Source organism: Brachypodium distachyon, chromosome 3 (genome assembly GCF_000005505.3).
Source record: "Brachypodium distachyon strain Bd21 chromosome 3, Brachypodium_distachyon_v3.0, whole genome shotgun sequence".
NCBI lineage: Eukaryota > Viridiplantae > Streptophyta > Magnoliopsida > Poales > Poaceae > Brachypodium > Brachypodium distachyon.
Genome location: NC_016133.3, coordinates 14934284 through 14952587, shown reverse-complemented (window position 1 = coordinate 14952587; position 18304 = coordinate 14934284). Strand labels below are relative to the sequence as shown.

At 46.9% G+C, this 18304-nt stretch overlaps 1 protein-coding gene across 2 annotated transcripts; it reads left to right on the top strand.

Moving 5' to 3' along the window:
- Positions 1-260: 260 nt before the first annotated feature.
- LOC100826353 (MDIS1-interacting receptor like kinase 1) lies at positions 261-6892 on the top strand. 2 transcript variants are annotated; one of them, XM_024460673.1, is made up of 4 exons: positions 261-927; positions 2224-2258; positions 5633-6335; positions 6433-6892. In XM_024460673.1, the coding sequence occupies exons 3-4, from the start codon at positions 5672-5674 to the stop codon at positions 6771-6773; spliced, it is 1005 nt and encodes a 334-aa protein (XP_024316441.1). In that variant the 5' UTR covers positions 261-927; positions 2224-2258; positions 5633-5671; the 3' UTR covers positions 6774-6892. The 2 variants fall into 2 exon arrangements, with proteins under 2 accessions (XP_024316441.1, XP_024316440.1); XM_024460672.1 differs by lacking the exon at positions 2224-2258.
- The last annotated feature ends 11412 nt before the right edge of the window (positions 6893-18304 follow it).

Below are 18304 nucleotides of genomic sequence, written 5' to 3'. Positions count from 1 at the left end.
GTCCAAAAATGGATGTACTTATTTTAAAAAATCTCCAGATCCATATAATATTTCGACAAGAATTATGAAACGGAAAGAGTACTGTTTTGTTTGAAAAGATCCAATGGCCCACGTCGCCATGAGTAAAGGCCCACTAAAGATCCACAAGTAAACAAAAGAGGCCGCTAAATCTTGGCAAGAACAAGTAAAGGCCCACTAATGGTCCCCGTTACTGTACCCTAACTCGACTCAAAATTTGAGTAGCCTCAAATCCTGCACGGTCGGGAGCCGCCGCCTGTGCTTCGTCTCCTTGCTCTGCATCTCCCTCCCACCTGAAAACTGAACGGCAGCGGAGACGAAGCACGGCACCACCACCAAAATGATGAGCCAACACCTTTTCTTCGACGCTGTCGACCGTGGTCCGGCCGCCGGCTGAGCTCCACCGCGTCGAGGCGCGTGGGGTCATCATGTCCCGTTCCGTCGACCCATGTGCCATGTCATGTCGACCCGCCGCCGCCGGACTCGGCGGCACTGACCGGCCGGCTGCTGGTGCTACTGTCAGCTTGCCGGAGCTGAGCCTCCTCCCCTGGTAGGCTGAAGGCGCCGTCGGCCCTCCCCATGGTCAAAGCTGGGAACGGGATATTCTCTTCTTCAAGGGTAAAAGAGGGAGGTCCGCATTGCAGGCTTGCAGCACGGACCGGATTCTTTCGCAAGATGTCCAACTAATTGAGACGCGCGGGATCCACGTCCTCTTCCAGGTCAGCACCACCGAGCATGTGCTGCTGTAAAAAAGTGCTGCCGTAAAAAAGAAGAAGTATACTATATAATACTGGTGCGGTGGTGCCCCTGCGATACGGCCGTGGGTGTTTCTTCGGAGAAGGAGGAAGACGGGAGCTTCCAGATTGAGCGCCCTTGAGGAGCCACGGGTAATTGGCAACTTTATACAAGGTAACTATCATGTTCCTCCCTTCCTACTTCCTGATTCGCTCTGGCCGGTGTTTGTGGAGCTTCGGTTGTTGGATTCGCTCTGGTGTTATCTGGTTAATTTGGTTCTGAATTTGGAGCGGGGAACTCAAACGGGGCAAAGTAGTGGCTGGCGGCGTCAATCCGGAGTGGTTCCGCGAGCCGGTCGAACGGGAGGCGGGCCGCGCGGTGGCGGAGAGGTCGGGGAGGGCCTCCGCGTCGAGGAGGAGGAAGAAATGAGGAGCTCAAGCCTTCGTGGTGGGCGACGTCGCCGTTGGAGACGAGGAGGAAGAGATGAGTGAGGACTGAGGAGCTCAAGATTTCGTGGTGTTCGACGTCGCCGATGCTTGCAGAGGAGGAGGAAGATGCATGAGATGAGGGAGGCGGTCCAAATGTTCGGCGTGGACGGCCGACGGCGACTGGTTCGTCTCTGCGGCCCGCCGTACACGCGATGATCTTTGCGCCTTAGCCGTTCAAGTGCTGCTGCATGATAGCAGGGGATCGATCGATCATCACCAAATTCGATCAAAAAGAACATCGATTTAATTTTGGCCAGGCGTCGAGCTAAATCGCGCCCACGGTTTGCCAATCGCGCGCGCCACCGATTTCGAGCAATGCATGCATGCAACATGCATTGATGAGTCCGCATACAAACCCCTTCCGACTGGCGCCAATCTATTTTGGGTTCCGTCCCCTCCCTGATCAGATCATTAAGGCAGCAATGTTCTGTTTGGAGTTGCGCCCACGAAAAAACTAAAATGTCGACCCGTACACTCTTCTTTTGTCAAAATTGATGTCTCCATCAGATTCAGACCACCTGTTTACCTCTAAGGGACCTCTCCCCCGGCATTCAGCGTTCCTGTAGAGTCTACAGCCTAGATCATTGGCGACTCAGGTACTCTGTTTTGGAATCATGGTCAGATGGTCCCATAGACAGAGGCAACCTTGAAATAAAAGGAAATTACATTTAAGGCCACAAATAGTTTGTAGTGAAGTAGCATAATCACAAGTTCACTCAATTAATGTTGGATAACACTGTTGTTGTTTATACAGTACTCCACTACTAATAGTAGAGCGTCCTTCTATTGTGCACCAACACTTGAGAGGTGATTACAATTAATTACTCCTGTCTATAACAACCATTTAAGCATCTGCATTGAGAAAAAGCTTGCATTGGTTTATTAACTCCCCAGTGTAGCTCTAGTTGATTGGTTTGTCAGTCTTCTAATTTTGATTTTGAATCTTAGTACTAACTTAACTAGGATTCTACTACTTCTACAGACCTCACTGCTGAGTCCTAAGTAGTGGAGTACAAGGTATACTAATGCACGGCCATGTTCTGTACTTCTGTACTGTTGTAACTACATTCTTGGCTGGAATGTGATTGCCATGTGCATATGTGGTTTTTGCTCAACCAATGATGGTACTAGTGACATGTTGTATTCTTACGGTGTTAACTGAAATTCTGGGGACAAGCAACTCTGTGGCGTTATCAAATCGACTTCTTGGGCTATCTAACTTCAACATGAAATATTTAGTTTACCATGGCTCGGTGATTTGCTTAACTAAAATGGCTAAGGCGCACATGTGGACATTTACCCCTGTGCATAATCTGAAGGCTGGTTTCCGGGGTTCTGAACCTTTTTTCCTGGAACCTTTATATTTGCTACAGGGTACATCTATTTATTTAACAAGGAAATCTGCGATTACCTGTTCTGTGATCTCAAAGTAGTAAAGTTCAGTTATGCTATTCTTTACACTTTATTCAGATGAGTAAGCAAACAAGGCATTCATTCACAATGCAATCGCCACATCAGCTTTAGCTATCAGGAATAGGAGCTTAAGTGTATTTCTCGATTCACAGATGTGCTTGTGTATTTGTTCAGTTAGGAATCAAGAACATGTACTAATGGTAGTATCCATCTCTTGCGGATTTTGTGTTGCATATGTGTGCTTTTGTGAAGTTCGAAACTCCAGGGTGTTGGGCTAGTTATTGTTTGGTTCTGCTACTACGTAAATAGTTATCCCAGCTTTGCTAAAAACTCATCAACAACTGATACTACACTTGTCCTTATTAGTTTGGTGGTGTTGCTATCTGCTTTACCATGCTTTGCATAACTCTGGAGATATATGAATATGAGGGGTGCTAATGGAATGTCTCTACTGATAATTTTATATCAACCAGTTCATGCTTGTGATGCTGATTGCTTATTTTCGTCCCCTAAAATGCTAAATGCTATTGGATTGAGATTAGCTCTTCTAGTTAACTCCTCTGGATACCTAGTTACAACCTAAGGTGAATGATACTATTTCAAAACTTCTTAAGGATTGAGAGAGATTGATTCCTTGTCTCCTCTCCTTTTCGATCTTGCTGCAGATGCTCCTGTGATTCTTTGGATAGTGCAAAAGTAGAAGTTTTAATTAGATGGGCTTTGTTGACTCTGTCGATGGAGGTACTAATATGATCCAATAATGCTTCAGGTTGATCTTTTGAGTAACAGAAATTTAAAGTGCCTTTTATGTGCTTTTGAGCAAATGTCTGGACAGCGGATACAATAAATTTTCACATGACCTTGTTTAGTGTATACTGTTCAGCGTTTTTCTCTTCTTCTTTTCTCTTCTTTTCTTTTCTTTTCTTTTCTTTCCTTTTCTTTTTCGGCCTTTGCCTTTGTTTTGTTGCCTGTACTTGCGCTTCTTGTGCCCTTCTTCTTAATGGAAAAGACACGCCACTAGTAAATTTTCACATGAGTGAGTTGTATCTCTTTGGTGAAGGGAAGGCTAAAGCTGATACTTACAAACATATTTTCACATGTGACATTGGGTACCTTGCTATGAAATATCTGGTATCCCTGTTGATGATATTAGAATTAGGAACTCTTCCTAGAAAGCCACTGAAAACAGAGTGGAAAATAGTCAAATAAGGCCTAAGTAACATGCCCTTGTATAGTTGTATATGATGTCTTCCTACAGTTTACAAGTTGGTGTCAAGATTTCTTTTTTACCTTCTTAGGGCTTGCAGGAAACCAGAATGCGAGAAAGTATCATTTTGTTTGTTGGCCTTTCATTTTTTAGCCTAAATAACAGCGGGTTTGGGGTTTTAGATCTGGTGGTTATGAATAAAGCTTAGTTTGCAAAGTGGTTATGGACATTAGAAATAGAGAATGGTCTTCCGCGACAAGTTTTATTAGACAAATATGTCAAGAACCAGAGTATCACTGGTCTTAACCACAAGAGTGGAGTTCGTAGTTTTGGGCTGGCTGATGCAGATTAATGATGAGTTTTACAAGCAATGTAACATGTAAGTAGAAATGGGGATGTCACTATATTTCGGGAGGACTAAAAAAAACCCGACTTGCAAGAGGGGTAAGCCACCCCTTCGGTATTTGCAATAAGAAGAAGACCTTCTCAGGCAGGTTGAGAAACCCCCGAACCCCTACCCCACCCATCCACAACGACATCGAAGCTCGTGTGAGACCGGGCAAGCTCTGTGCTTAAGGCGTGGGACAGACAGAGGAAATTCGCTCCCATGGGGAGTCGAACTTAGGACCCGAGGAGTGATACTACAGTCATTCCCGTAACCATTATGCTAGGGGCTCATTTCAAGGATTAATATCTAAATGATGCACTTTTATGCATGTCTTTTCCTAGACTGTACAATATTTTCTTTAGCCATAACATTTCTGTGGTTAAAGTCTTTAATGACGGCTGCGAGATCATCCAGTTTAGGAGAACTCTCCGGGGGATACCTTACATATGTGGGAGCCAGTTAGACAGAAATGTGTTGATGTTTCTTTTTCAGATAGTAGAAATTCAGTGATGTGAACTCTTAATAATAGCATTTTTCTCTTGATATAAATAATAGCAGTGAAGTTCAGTTTATGCTCTACTTTGCACTTTTATTCAGATAAGTAGGCAAATTAGGAATTCATTCACTGTGCAATCATCATATCAGCTTTATCCTATCAGGAATAGGAGCTTGTGTATTTGTTCAGTTGGAAATCAAGAACATGTACTAATGGTAGTATGCTAAAGTGGAATAATTTCCTAAAGTAATATCCTTCTGTACACTATGCATTTCTTACATATTGTTTAGTGCATACGTGTGCTCTGTGGATGTAGAAACTTCAGGATATTGTCTTAGTAAACAGTTAGTTCTGTTACTTCATAAGTTATGCTCATTCCAAACATCGGAACGAGAAATCATACCACACTTGTTCTTATTATTTTGGTGATCTTGCTATGTGCTTTACCATGCTGTGCATAATTCTGGAGATATATGAGTAGCTGGGCGTTAATGCAATGGTCTCTACTAGTTCAAGTAATTTTGTACTAAATAGTTCAGGCTTGTGATGCTGATTGCTTATTTTGGCTCCCTAAATGCTAAATGCTATTGGATTGAGATTAGCTCTGCTAATGAACTCCTCTGGATACCTGGTTAGTGGTTACAAGTCATGTGCATATATGTAAACTCATCATGTGGTGCCCCTGTACCTAGCAATCTAGGATAATTGAGCTATGGCTGTTTTCGTGTGCATCCATTGTCGAGACTCGGGAGAGACCCTATTCTCTTTTATCTACATATATTTCCTTGTTATTTGTACTACTATGTTTTTTTTTTGGCTCAGAACTAATCGAATAATGTTAGGTATGCAAGTCAGTGCACATTGACACAAACCTGTTCACCTTGCAGGTAATTGATTATAGCAAAGCAGAGGTGCAGGTGCCGAAGATGAGTCCGGGATGGAAAGACTGCGCCGGCTGCTTCAAGGGCAGCGAGACAAGCAATGACTGTCACCCCCTGTTTGATCATATACTTAACAACCTTCGCAAGGACAATGTCATGAGCTGTATCGATGGTTGCACCTGGAGGTCGGAAGTGCACCGAGTTCAGCTGCAGAATCAATCCAAGGCGCTGGTTGTGAAGAAGGTGCAAAACGAGAGTGGAAATGCAGTGGATCCATGTCTTCACGACCACTGCCAGTCTGAGGTGAACCTGCTGGACAGCATTTGCCATGACAACATCATCAGTCTTGCGGATTATATTCGCCGGGACAACTTCATCCTGCTCATCTACGACCATGAGGAGAACGGCAGTCTTTACCATTGGCTGCACAACCCTGTTCCCCCCCAGCCGGCTGCAGAGGGGGTGGTGCTGGAATGGCCGACTAGGCGGGGCATCGCCATCCGCGTCGCTGACGGGCTCTGCCACCTGCATTACGGACGCAAGAACCCCGTCGTGCACCACAACATCAACTCTACCAACATATTGCTTGATGCTGACCTCAACCCCAAGATCGCTGGCTTCGATCTTGCTCGGGTCGTCAGCTTTGCTGGACAGCCGGTGCCAATCTCGGAGCTCGCTGCTAGCAACATGTTCGGCTACACGGCTCCAGGTAAGATCAATCCTCAACATACTTGTCCGCTTAATTTTACAAAACTGAACAATGTATTTTAAGTGAATAGATGGATGAATCAACTTAATTGCTGCAGAATATCTGACCACGGGGGCGACCGTCAAGGTTGACTCGTACAGCTATGGTGTGGTGCTTTTGGAGCTCGCGACCGGGCGGGTGGCCAGCAGGCCCCTGGTGACCAACGAAGCCATTGCGGATGGCCACTTGGGAATCTGGGCAGGGATTCATTCGAAAGACCTGGTGCGGAATGCTGGAGATTTCAGCACCGTCGTCGACATGGCCATCCCAGATCAAGCCCGATACCTCAAGGAGATGGTGGCCATGTTCAAGCTAGGCGTGGATTGCACCGTCGAGCAGCCGCAGGAGAGGCCAGACATGAATGAGGTTCTCCATCGCCTCCGCAACCTTGGCCGTTGATTCAGTTTCGCCTGCTATCATGTATCATCAACCTTGGCCGTTGAATGAGGCTGACTATTTTTGCTTGTGTTTCACTGGTCAGAGCAAAAAACACTGAAAATAACGTGTTTCTCGTGGAAGCCTCACGCGTGTTTTAAATTTGCTTTGAAGATTTGTCATCTTGTTTCGAAAGATTGTCCAAGATTTGACTCAAGTACAAAAATTCTAAACTGTATCTGAGCCAATACCCCCCCCCCCCCCCCCCACACACACACACACACAAAGTTCACCTGCTTTAGCTTTTCTGAACCGTATCACAATATGACCCAATTTTTTGGACCTTTTCTGCTTTTCACCTGGAGAATCAGGTAGTACAAACAACTAACTAGGTCACGAACAGATTTCCCACAGCATGGACTAAATGGAGAATGAACTTTGAACATTATTTACTGAAAGGTCTGATGCTTTACAAATATGCAAAATTTCTACAACCATTTGAAAATCAAATGCATCTGAAAGGAAATAAAAAATAAATATACAAATGAGCAATGTCAAGTAGTGAAGGACTACTAGTCATGTTGAATTTGCTTTGATGCAATTGAGTTTGGACTTGAAATTCTACACATATACTCCCTCTTTCAGAATATACAACGTATAACTTTTGTTGAAGGTCAAAATTTCTACACTCTGACCACGTTTGCCGCCAAAGAAATTAACATATAACATTTCAAAGGAATATACTACGAAAAAATATTTCATGATATATCTAGTGAGATTGATTGGGACGGTCAAACTGTAACAAGTTTGACAGTCAACAAAAGATATATACCTTACATTTTGGAATGGAGGAAGTATAAAACATCACTTCTCTAACATGTTTAATCCTTTTGAGAATTGTTTGATATGCCACCTAATATCCTTATGTTTTGAGAAAATAGCATTGGTGTTCCCGAACTTGGCAGAAGTGTTCGCTTTAGTACTCCAACTTGCAAAAGTCAAACCGCGGTCACTGAATTTGGTTGTGCCGAATCACCTAGTAAGGTCCAAATGAGATTTTTGATAGCTAACCCATGGTTAAGTGGCCACATGGCGCTGATGTGTACAAGGGGGGACCCACCCAAGGGCCTGGGGAAAGAGTGCCACCACACTTTTGCAGAAACCTCCCTCGATTTCTTTTTTGTCCAACCCACGGTCAATCCTCTATCCCCCAACCCCACAATTTGTGCATTAGTTCTATTTGGATTGCGGTAGTTAGGTCCAATACAGGTGTAACTTAAAACCCGGTAAAAAAAATTGCTCCCGTTGAAAAAACCCGATTGGATGGTCGTAACGTGACATGAAGGAAGTTTCCGTGTTTTCACCGAGTCCGAGCGTAAAACAAGACGCGTCGGGGCCTCCTTTTTTTTTTTTTCCTTTCCAGGGGTTTTATTTGGTGGAAATTTTCACCAAACTTCCAAGCGGGGCCTTAACAGGCGGCGTCTGGTCTGAGCGCCGCCGCCCCGGCCAGCGTCTTTTTTTTGGAAAAAAATAGGGTTGGCGCCGGGCGCACCCGCGCCCTGATGCGCTCCACGTCGCGATGGCCGCCATGTGCGCAGGCTTCGGATCGGACGGCAAAACGCGCGATGGCTGCTTTCCGAAGCGTCTCGCGGCTCGCCCAATGAGCCAGACGTGGATCGCAGCGGCTCGCCCATGGATTCCAGGACCTGATGAAGCCGACGCAGGGCACACGTCCATGCATGCATGTTTTGGGCGTGTAGCAAATTAGCAAAGGCGATCGAGAAGCGGGTGCTGGGCATCGATTCCGGCCGGGACTGGCGAGCGGCAGCTTTTATACCGGTTAACTGGCGAATTAGCAAAGGCGATCCAGAGGGAGTAGTTTCCAACGTTCTGGGTTTTCGATTCGGTCTGGTGTACTGTTGATGGTTCTGGTTTGGATCGGGCGTTGCAACTGGAACTCGCCGCCGCTCACCAAACTGAAATGCAGGCGCTTTACCTTTACCTCTGCTAGTTTGTCGAAATCGACGGACCACAATTGTCCATTGGATCTAGAGTATCTGTCAAGGGGACCTCTTCACCCTGCCAGGTGGATCGCCGCCGGCGTCTGTTTTGGTTTGGCCGCGTGAAGGGCGTCTGTTTCTGGTTTTGCGAATTAATGCAACGTCGTCGTCCTCTCCTCGCATTGGCAGACCTGCATACCGTCAGTGATCTGCGAAAGATGGGCAGTACGTAATTACAAGATCTGTTCATCACTAACAAGCCGCCGGTGGCATGGCATCGATCACCGACGTGCAAGTAGTGTGCGTTGTGTCATCCTAGTGCCGATCGGCACGCGCTCTGGGCGCGTCGGCTCAGGCTCCGCTGCTGCAGGCCAGGGCCTCGGGCTCCGGCTCAGCTTTCAGCTCGCCGAGGCGGCGTGTCGTTCTCGGCGACGCGCTCGTCTATATACGGGCTCTGGCGGCGGTCAATGCGCCTTGGGTCAAGCCGGGCCAGCAGCCTCCTTCCTCCTCGTGCTGACGGGCCTTGGGTCATCTTCAGTCTTCAGTCAAGCGTGTAGAAGGAGAGACGAGGGATAGGGAAGGCTTTGGAGGAGTTCCATGCTTATGGCGACGGGTTCAAGGTCGCAGGAGGGATGAGTGAGGCACCTCGGCGGCCGAGGCCGGAGCCGGACCATGGCGTCGTCAACTTGGGCAGGTTCATGTCAATGATGCAGGCCACGCAATCCTCAATCCAACTCCGGCTCGACTCTCCCTCGTACCCTATGCTCTGTTTCGCGTTCCTGCTCACCAGACTGAAATGCTGCTAGTCTGTCGAAATCGTTGCCGCCTTTGGATTCAGAGCATCTGTTATGCCCAGTGGATCGCCTCGCCGCTGGCGTCTTCGTCCTCTCCTCCCTCGCATTGGCAGACCGGCCCACCATCAGTGCAGTAGGACCGAAGTATTAAAATAATTAACTTCACTTTATAATTAACTTATCTCCCTCCGTCCCTTTCTTTATAATTAACTTCTCTCCTTCCATCCCTTTCTTTGCCTGGTGGACGCGACTGCCACGCGTCGAGCGGTTACAGTTGAAGCCCTGGATTGCACTGCCGGATTCAGGCCTGGGTCCGGCCATACCTGTCAGCGACCTCTTCGACTGGATGGGCTAATGGGCCGTCTTGTTAGGCTTGAATCCTAGGAATTGAACAACCTACATATACCTGAAAGAGGCTACGAGAAGAACCGGCTAGGAACGAATGGGTGGCGGCTTCGGCCGAAGGCATGATGTTAGCTTAGGAAGCTACTGTTCATCTTCCTCCTCTGAATCTCTGATCTCCACTTCCCTCTGAGTTTCTCTAGTGAATCGTCTTGTAATCATAAACCTTGTTCATTGAGTCGATCTAGTAGAGAGGTGCTCACACCTGGTATCAGAGCCATACACCACCCTTCCAAAATTTTTCCCCAAAATTCACAAATTACCACCAGAAAATCTCTCCTCGAGATCCAATCATGGAGCACGAGACCCTGCTGATGAAGGCTATGCGAGAGTTCGCCATGGCCGACCCCAACAACTGCCACAAGTAATGGGCTGCGTACATGGCGCTGGTGAAGGCGAAGGAGACGGCATCAGTCTCCTCTCCAACAAGCGCTAGCTCGGCCGTCGTCCCCGCCACCGGCCGCACAGCCACGGCCACGGCCACCAGGAAGGTAACCCACCATCATCGGTGAACATCACGGCGGCGAGGCTGCCAGCTGGCTCGAGGCCCCGCTGCTTCCCCGCCATCCGTTTGGGATCGCGTCCGTCCGCGAACTTGGGCGCAGGCAGCAGGCTGACGTTGTCGAGGGGCTGTTTGGTTTAAACAAAATTGGTTGTCAAAAATTTGGTTGAGATTTTTCTTGCCCATGAATTGGGCAACTTTGGTCAAAATAATGAAGTAGAATTGGTAGTGGAGTTTTGGCTCGCCAAATAGTTGTCTCTCATCCAAATAAGGACCAAATCTTGATTGATCAATGACCAAATTTGATAGGGTAAAACAGCCCCTCGATCAGTCGGACATTATGCCAAAGAATCCTTGCAGCAGTGCACACCTCCCATCTTTTACCCTTCCATCGGTCGCTGCCACTCTGCCCCATGTCCATCCCGGCTCTTGACAATCTCTTGGGCTCTTCTGCCTCAAGGATGCAACTAGATTGGAAAAGAACTTCAAAGACTAACTTGTTTAGTTACAACATTTTTGGACCAACAGTATTGATATGATTAAATAACTTATATACACTATTTAACCGAAAGCTCGTCCTAATGAAACAAATTTCGATGTGTGTTGGCATATTGGGATGGAGGTACGTATGAAATATACCTTTATGTAATAGGATCACTGGCCGAATCGATCACCTGATTTTACCGGACATGTCTCGCATCCCAAACTAGCAATCCTGAATAACATTACACCACTTTTCCAAGCCTGATCAATTTTATCATCGCAATCATGTTCCTCTATCTGACCTAGGTTCATGGCAACTGCCTGGTGACATCTATGACAACTAAGATCCTCATCTGCCTCCTCTTCCAATTGGCAACGTGAAAATTGATATACCAACCATTTATGCAAACTCAGAAGGGAAAACGATACTGGCCTAGAAGATTATAGACCACGAGGAGAACGAGCGGAGAGGAAGGGAGAGGTTAAGGGGAAATGCCACGTCATCCGTCAAAATCTCAATCGGCGGCTATTTAGATCAAAACCGTTCAAATATATACCATGTCAATTAAAAGGAAAGACATGGTTTACCCGGTATTACACATTTGAGGATGCAAATTTGACCATATCTTGTCGGTCTTTTATACCGGCAAGATTTGAATTGGTGTACCACACAACCAAGGATCACCGATAGTAACACCTGAGACACCGATTTATACAGTTCGAGCCCTCAAGTTCAGGTAACATCCTACTCTTTATTTGTGGCTTGTTTGTACTGATCTTGCCTCGAGGTGATCAAGCAACTCGGGGAGAGGATCCCCAAGGCTGCTGAGAATACTCACTTATTTTCAGTTTGTAAAGCCAAGAATTACTCTATGGAATACTCACTCATTTTCAATTTGTAAGGTCTATCAATTTTTTTTGGAAACATATATTATATTAAAATAAAGGGATTACAAGGTTCTCAAGAAGAGAGCATACATGAGTGCAACTTTGCACATTCTGAAAACTAAGACAGCGATTAGCAAACTAAAGATGGGGAAGACTACAACCGGAGTCTTCTGACGGGCCAGATGAGAGAGGTCTGGCGCGCAGCCACAACTGAAGTCTTCAAAGGCCTCTTTCGTGCTTGCCCTCCATAGCGCCGGCGACTCTCCTGGCAATCGAGAGGGCGTGTGCACTAGAGGTAGTAAGTGAATGAGCTGTAGATTTCGAAGAAGCATCACCGAGCTCAATCTAAAACTTTCTCGCTTGATTATGTGCCACGCCAAGTTTTAGTGTAACGTGCATTGTCACTTGTCCACTTCATGCATTGCTTTATTGGACAGCGAGAATGAAAATTATGCAGAAATCAGTGACACTTATTATGGATCGGAGGGAGTAATTAATTTTGGATATGCACAAAACAAATAGGATTACAAACTGACACTACTACAGAAACGGTTATCAGTAACGGTCAAAAAAGCATATCAGTAACGGGCGGGCCGCCCATCACTAACTTCCTATCACTAATGTACTGAACATCAATAACGAGCATACGGACCGTCACTGATGTGGTACACATCAGTGGCGGGCACAAGTAGAGGGACCGACACTAATGAGTTGTGGCCATAATTAAAAAACTCATGGCTAGCATATAATTATATGCTAGCCATGTTTATTTTGTTTTAATCGCACACAAATTGCTGGCATAATTGTATCAGCAGAGATAGTAGCCGAGTAAGAAAAATCAAAATTAAATCATCGGATGCATTCACAGCAGAACACGCTTAGCAATCAAAATGACTTCACATGGATTGACAACAGAGAACACAATTAAAACTACAAATTACATCGCCTCGTTGCAGCCGATTTAGAAACGACCTCCTCGTCTACAAATCGACGGCGACCTTCTCGTCTACCGGCGGCAGCGTCTACACGGAGGAAGCGGGGAAGGGCTCCTCCTATCCACGTACGGCGGTGGCGTGAGTCGGAGCCGTCTCCTTCGTCGATCTGCAGAAAGTGAGAGAGAACACACAAAGAGGGAGAGAAAGAGAGGTCACAGAGAGATAAATCAGAGGGAGAGAGAGACGAACCGAGAGAGCGAGAGGCGGCCGGTATCCGGCGGCGGGGTGTCGTGGCGAAGAGAGACGAACCGAGAGAGCGAGAACGTACGGAGAGATTACCTGCCTGCGGTGGAGGGAGGGGGGGGGGGGTGGACGGCAGCCGGATCCGGCGTCGTGGCGGCCGGATTTGGCGTCAGGGCAGCCGCATCCGGTGTCATGGCCATCGGCTGCTCCTCCTCCCGTGCTGCTGCTCCTACACGTGCTGCTGCGGCGCTGCTACTCCTCTATACGCGCTCTGCCGTCGCCGGCCGCCGGTGTGGGAGGAGGAGAGGGAATCACAGTGAGGGAGGAGGGGCGGTGGCGCTGGTGAGGAAGGAGATAGGGCTGTTCATGTATGAGGTAGACAGGGTGAGAGATGGGAAGGGCAGAGGGAGAGATAAGCATGTGGCGGCTGGGGGAGGAAAGATTGGGCATGGGGGAGATGAGGCTAGCTTTTATAAGGTATCCCTCCAAACCCTAGGGCCCTCGGGCTGGGCTGGGCCTAAATGGCCATTAGTGGCGGGTATCACAACATGAACCGACACTGATGGGTTCATAATTTGTATTTTTCATTTTCATATAATGCACAAATATTCTAAATAAGTAAATTGGTCTATGAGTTCATCAATGTGGTCTATTTCTGGAAACTTGATATGTGCCATTTTTAACCATTTTATTTGTATTTGCTTCACAAAATACCTCATTCCCTGAAACACATAAACATTCATACCTAATACTGGTACATTTTGTGCAGAATTTTCAAAACCTTTGGACATTAGCAAAGAAACAAGTTCTACTTTGTGTGAAAAGTGTATAGGTGCCATTTTGAACCATATTAATTTACTTGCTTCACAAAATATCCAATTTTTCGCATTTGGGAAATGGAAAATCATTTTTTAAAACCAAAAATTTGTAAACATCTTTAAAATATAGTTTGTCATGAGAACATGCACACTTGTGAAAAATATGAATACATTATCATGAATTATGGCATAGAAATGGACAAACTTTGGTCACTTAGTTTAAAACCTAAAGTTTAACTACGGGAAGTAACAAGATTGTATTACATAGGCCATTTTTCAAATGTCACCATATGGTATTATTGTTTCAATATGTTAATCAAGAAAAAATAAGACTTTAGCAAAAAAAATTCACATTTTTCTTATTTTTTATGAATTAGTTATGATTTTTTCAATCTTCATAGGTCCCCAAGGATCATCAGTGGCGGGCCTATACGCGAAGCCCGACCGTCACTGATGAACCACTATCAGCTGCGGGCCTGCTAGGGCGGTCATGAGCAAAGCCCGTCACTGATGTCTGTCAGGTCCAAAATTGCAATTCTGCAACTGTTTATCAGCGGCGGGCGCGTGACCATTCGTCACTGATGCTCGACATCAGTGGCGGGCTGGCTGCACCCGCCACTAATATCTCGTCACATATATGCATTTTTGTAGTAGTGTGAAAAGGAGTCAGGTCAGGCTTTGAGGCTTGGATTTCATCATTTAGATAGTTCATTTAGCTAGCAACGTCCCCGGCCGCCGGCGCGCGGCAAGCAGCGAGCTTGTACTAGAGCAGGTAACTCCTCCTCCTCCAGAGTGCTTAACTAGCGAGTTTGGGTGTTCGAGTTGGTCTTGTTTGATTTCGTGCGGGCGGGGGTCGAATTGGGGCAAGTGGGCGGCGGGGATCCGCCAATGCACCACCGGCTCGCCGGCGATGGAGGACGTGCCTACTGCCTGTGGTCGAGCTGGGCTCCTTTTCTACCTCCGGACGCAGTCCCGTAACCTGCCGCTGCCCATCAAATACGTGTTCGTCTCCGTCCTCGGCCACGGCATAAGGGGTGTGTGGCATTGGCCTCTGTTCTCGTTCTGGCCAACTTAAACAACTTCCTCCTCTTGGACTAACTTACATGCTGTTCAAGGGCGTGCACCCGGCAGCTTCTTCGCGCTCTCAGCCGACAGCTAGCTTCCGTGGGTGTGGCGAGCTCGTCAGCCTCGCGCTGCCAAGCTGCGTCGGCGTCTGCCTCGAGTGGTGGTGGCACGTACGAGATCATGATCCTCCTCCCCGGCTCTTCATTGGTGCTGTCTGCTTCCGTTATCACTAAGCGCCAATGCTCTGTTTCGCGCCGCGGACTGAATTCTCGACCTCTTTTGAAACTTCTTCTCATTAATTTGTCAAAATTGATGCTGCCATTACACTCAGAGCACCTGTTTACCCCGGAACTCACCGTGCCTCTGTGCCGCCGACCGACGTCTGTCTTTGGGAGTTTGGGGCCCGCCCCCGACGGGTTCCTTCTTCTTCTTTAGATCTTCGTACCGTGAGGCAACTTAATAAAATAAAGGAAATGTGCCAAGTTGGCCAAAAAGAGCAGGCTAAAAGCAAAGAGGTCAAAATGGTCGGGTAGGACGATTATCGGATTTCCCCCAAGGCACAGGACCCACATGCGATTAAATAAATCTTTCTTTTTTTATTATACAGCAAACGAATTGCTAATCTCATTATACGAACCGCTGCTCTGTCCAACGAGCTGCCGCGAACGTGTTCAAGGTGGGGCGCGGGTGACGCTGAGTCTCACAGGGGCTGACCAGAACTTGAGGTTGAGCTGTGTCTAGTAGTAGGATCATGTCAGTTTGCTAGGTTTGGAGCACTTGTTGCTGTTGCTCGGTCTAAGAGCATCTTCAAAAGCTTTCCATCAAATTTGAAGATTTTGGACAAAATAAGAGATAAAGCAGCTTTCCCATCACATCCCCTAAACCCCAGCCGATTCCTATATCGCCTTGTGAATCCCCCAAACGGAGCAGCCCGATGGGGGTAATCCCAATCCATCAACCACCCCGTCAGAAGGTTCCGTGTCCCACCAATTTGTGATCTTCTCCTCGTCTCCCTGCTCTGTTGCCACCGCCCACCGCCGCATCGTCGAGGATGGAGCCCGTCCCGAATCTTGGACGGAGGGAGAGGGGGCTCTGGAGATCGATGGCGCCGATGGGCGACGGCCATTGTTGTTGCTGCTGCTTGCTGGGGATGGGGAATGGGGATGAGAGCGGCAGCTCTAAGGCCTTGTTGGTTTAAAAATGCTTTTTGATTTTTGGCTATAAGCCACAAAGCACTTAAATAATTGATTTTGACTTTGGGTTTTTGCTTATACCATCATCTAACAATATCAAGTCAAATGTTAAAAGCCGAAAGCACCTAATTTAGTGCTTTTGTGGCTTATAAGTCAAAAGTCAGAAAGCAGTTTTAACCCCAACCAAACAGTGCCTAAGGGCACCAGCGGTGCTGGGCTTGAAGTAGAGGGGTTGCGGCGTTGGGCATGGCAGGGGCGGCGCTGAGCATGGTGACGGGCTGGTGCGCTGGGAAGGGGCTGGGGCGCGACGGCGACGATGTGCACGGACAGGGGCGCAGGCGGACTGGTGGAGGAGAGGAGGTTGGGGATGGGGAGAGAAATGGTTCGGCTGGGCCTGGAAGGATGGGAATGCACTGCTATTTGTATCATGTATGCATATGATTTTCTAAATTGAAGCAATTTTTTTGTAAAAATATCACTGCAATTTTTTAAAGATGGACTTATGGTAATTTTTATATATTATTTAAATAATTTGCTATTAATAAAATCAAAACATGTTGACCTCAATTATAAGCATTTCAAATATACGATTTCAAACCAACTCATTTGAAATATTCATGTTTGGAAAATCGGCTGGTAGATATGAATATAATATAGACAAATGAATTATAGGGATGGGATTTGGGATCTGCCGAAGAGAATAGAAATTTGAGGAAGAATCTCGGATAGGGAATCCCCATATTGAGGATTTTGGGATGATATTTGGGGAAGCTCTTGGAGATGCTCTAAGAACCTATGGTGGTCAAAACTAGCTTGATGTACCGTGTGTTTTTTTGTTTGTGTTATTTCGTCTCGGTGTATCAGACACTTGGTTTCCTTTAATGTAACCAGAGGAGTAAAACAACGATGTGGTTATTTCTCAGTCACTTAACTTTTAAATGAAAAGGTTGAATATAAATCGCCGACGTATTTGAACCATTGGGTTAAGATCTAAAGTGTGGACCGGTAATTTTAAGAAAAAGAGGAGAGGCCCCAAACTAAGCTTGGGGCGGTAAACCTAGCTTGTTTAGTGAGATGATTCCTGCCTGCCATTTGCACTTACTCCCTCAGTCCAACAAAAGATGTTTCAAATTTGTCAAAATTTAGATGTATCTAGATGTGACCTAGTGTATAGATACATTCAAATTTAGTCAAAGTTTTGACATTCTTTATTGGAAGGAGTGAGTATGCACATTCCTAACCAAGTGGGGCCCACCTAGAATCCGCCTCGGCACTTGTGCACACCCGGTGGAGTACCACAGTTCGCATGCAGTCGGTCGCCTGCACAGTCAGTAGGCCAGGCGCGGCGGCTGAATCCAGATCAGATGAACTTTCTCCTAAAGCACTGGCTCGCTCCGTCCCGAGGTGCTGTCGGAATCACACGTCCGTGCTCAAATTAGGCGTCCTCTGCTTCAGCCTTCAGTATATATAGCAGTAGTACTGCATGTTAGTTTGACGGTGAGCCAAGACGTCGGCGGCAGCGGCGGCGCTCAAAACAAACGCCGGCGATCCATGCCACATGCACTGTGGCGGCCGGGGACGAGGTCTAAACGTGCAAGTGCTCTGAATCTAATGGAGGCATCGACTTTCCACAATTGAGCGAAAACAGAGCATTTCCCGCTTAACGTGATTGGCATCGATCGCCGGAAACAGAGGCGATGGAGACCCAAGAGAAACCGAATTAAACTAAAATTGGGACACTGCAGCTGCAGCAGGGATGGATTGAGGTGTGCAGCAGCCAGCAGGCGAGCAGGGATTCTTTCGCACAACGTCCAGCTGACTGAGACGCCGGCTGAGTGGCTGATGCAAGTGTCCGAGCGGAGCTTAAGAGCATTTCCATCCGGCACAGTCAATTCGTTTGGGATGGAGCCGGTTCCCAGCCGCACCTCAAACATCGGCCACTAAATTTTGTTTGTCTCGCCGACAGAGGTGGCCCGTGCTGCCTTTTCGTTTCATCCGGCGCCACTAGCCCCCCTGTGAGTAGGGTGCGTATTGAGACGCAAACTAAATTGACGCGTCACGTCGGCTACTTTTTGGTTTTAGTGAGATGGACTGGATCGGTTTTTTGACGTCGGCGCCCCCATAACCTGTATGTTCTAAGCACCTTCACTAGAACAAGGTTCAAGATTACATGCCAAGTATACTGAAAAAATTTAGAAGAAGATTGAAATCAGAGAAAAAAGATTTTTAATT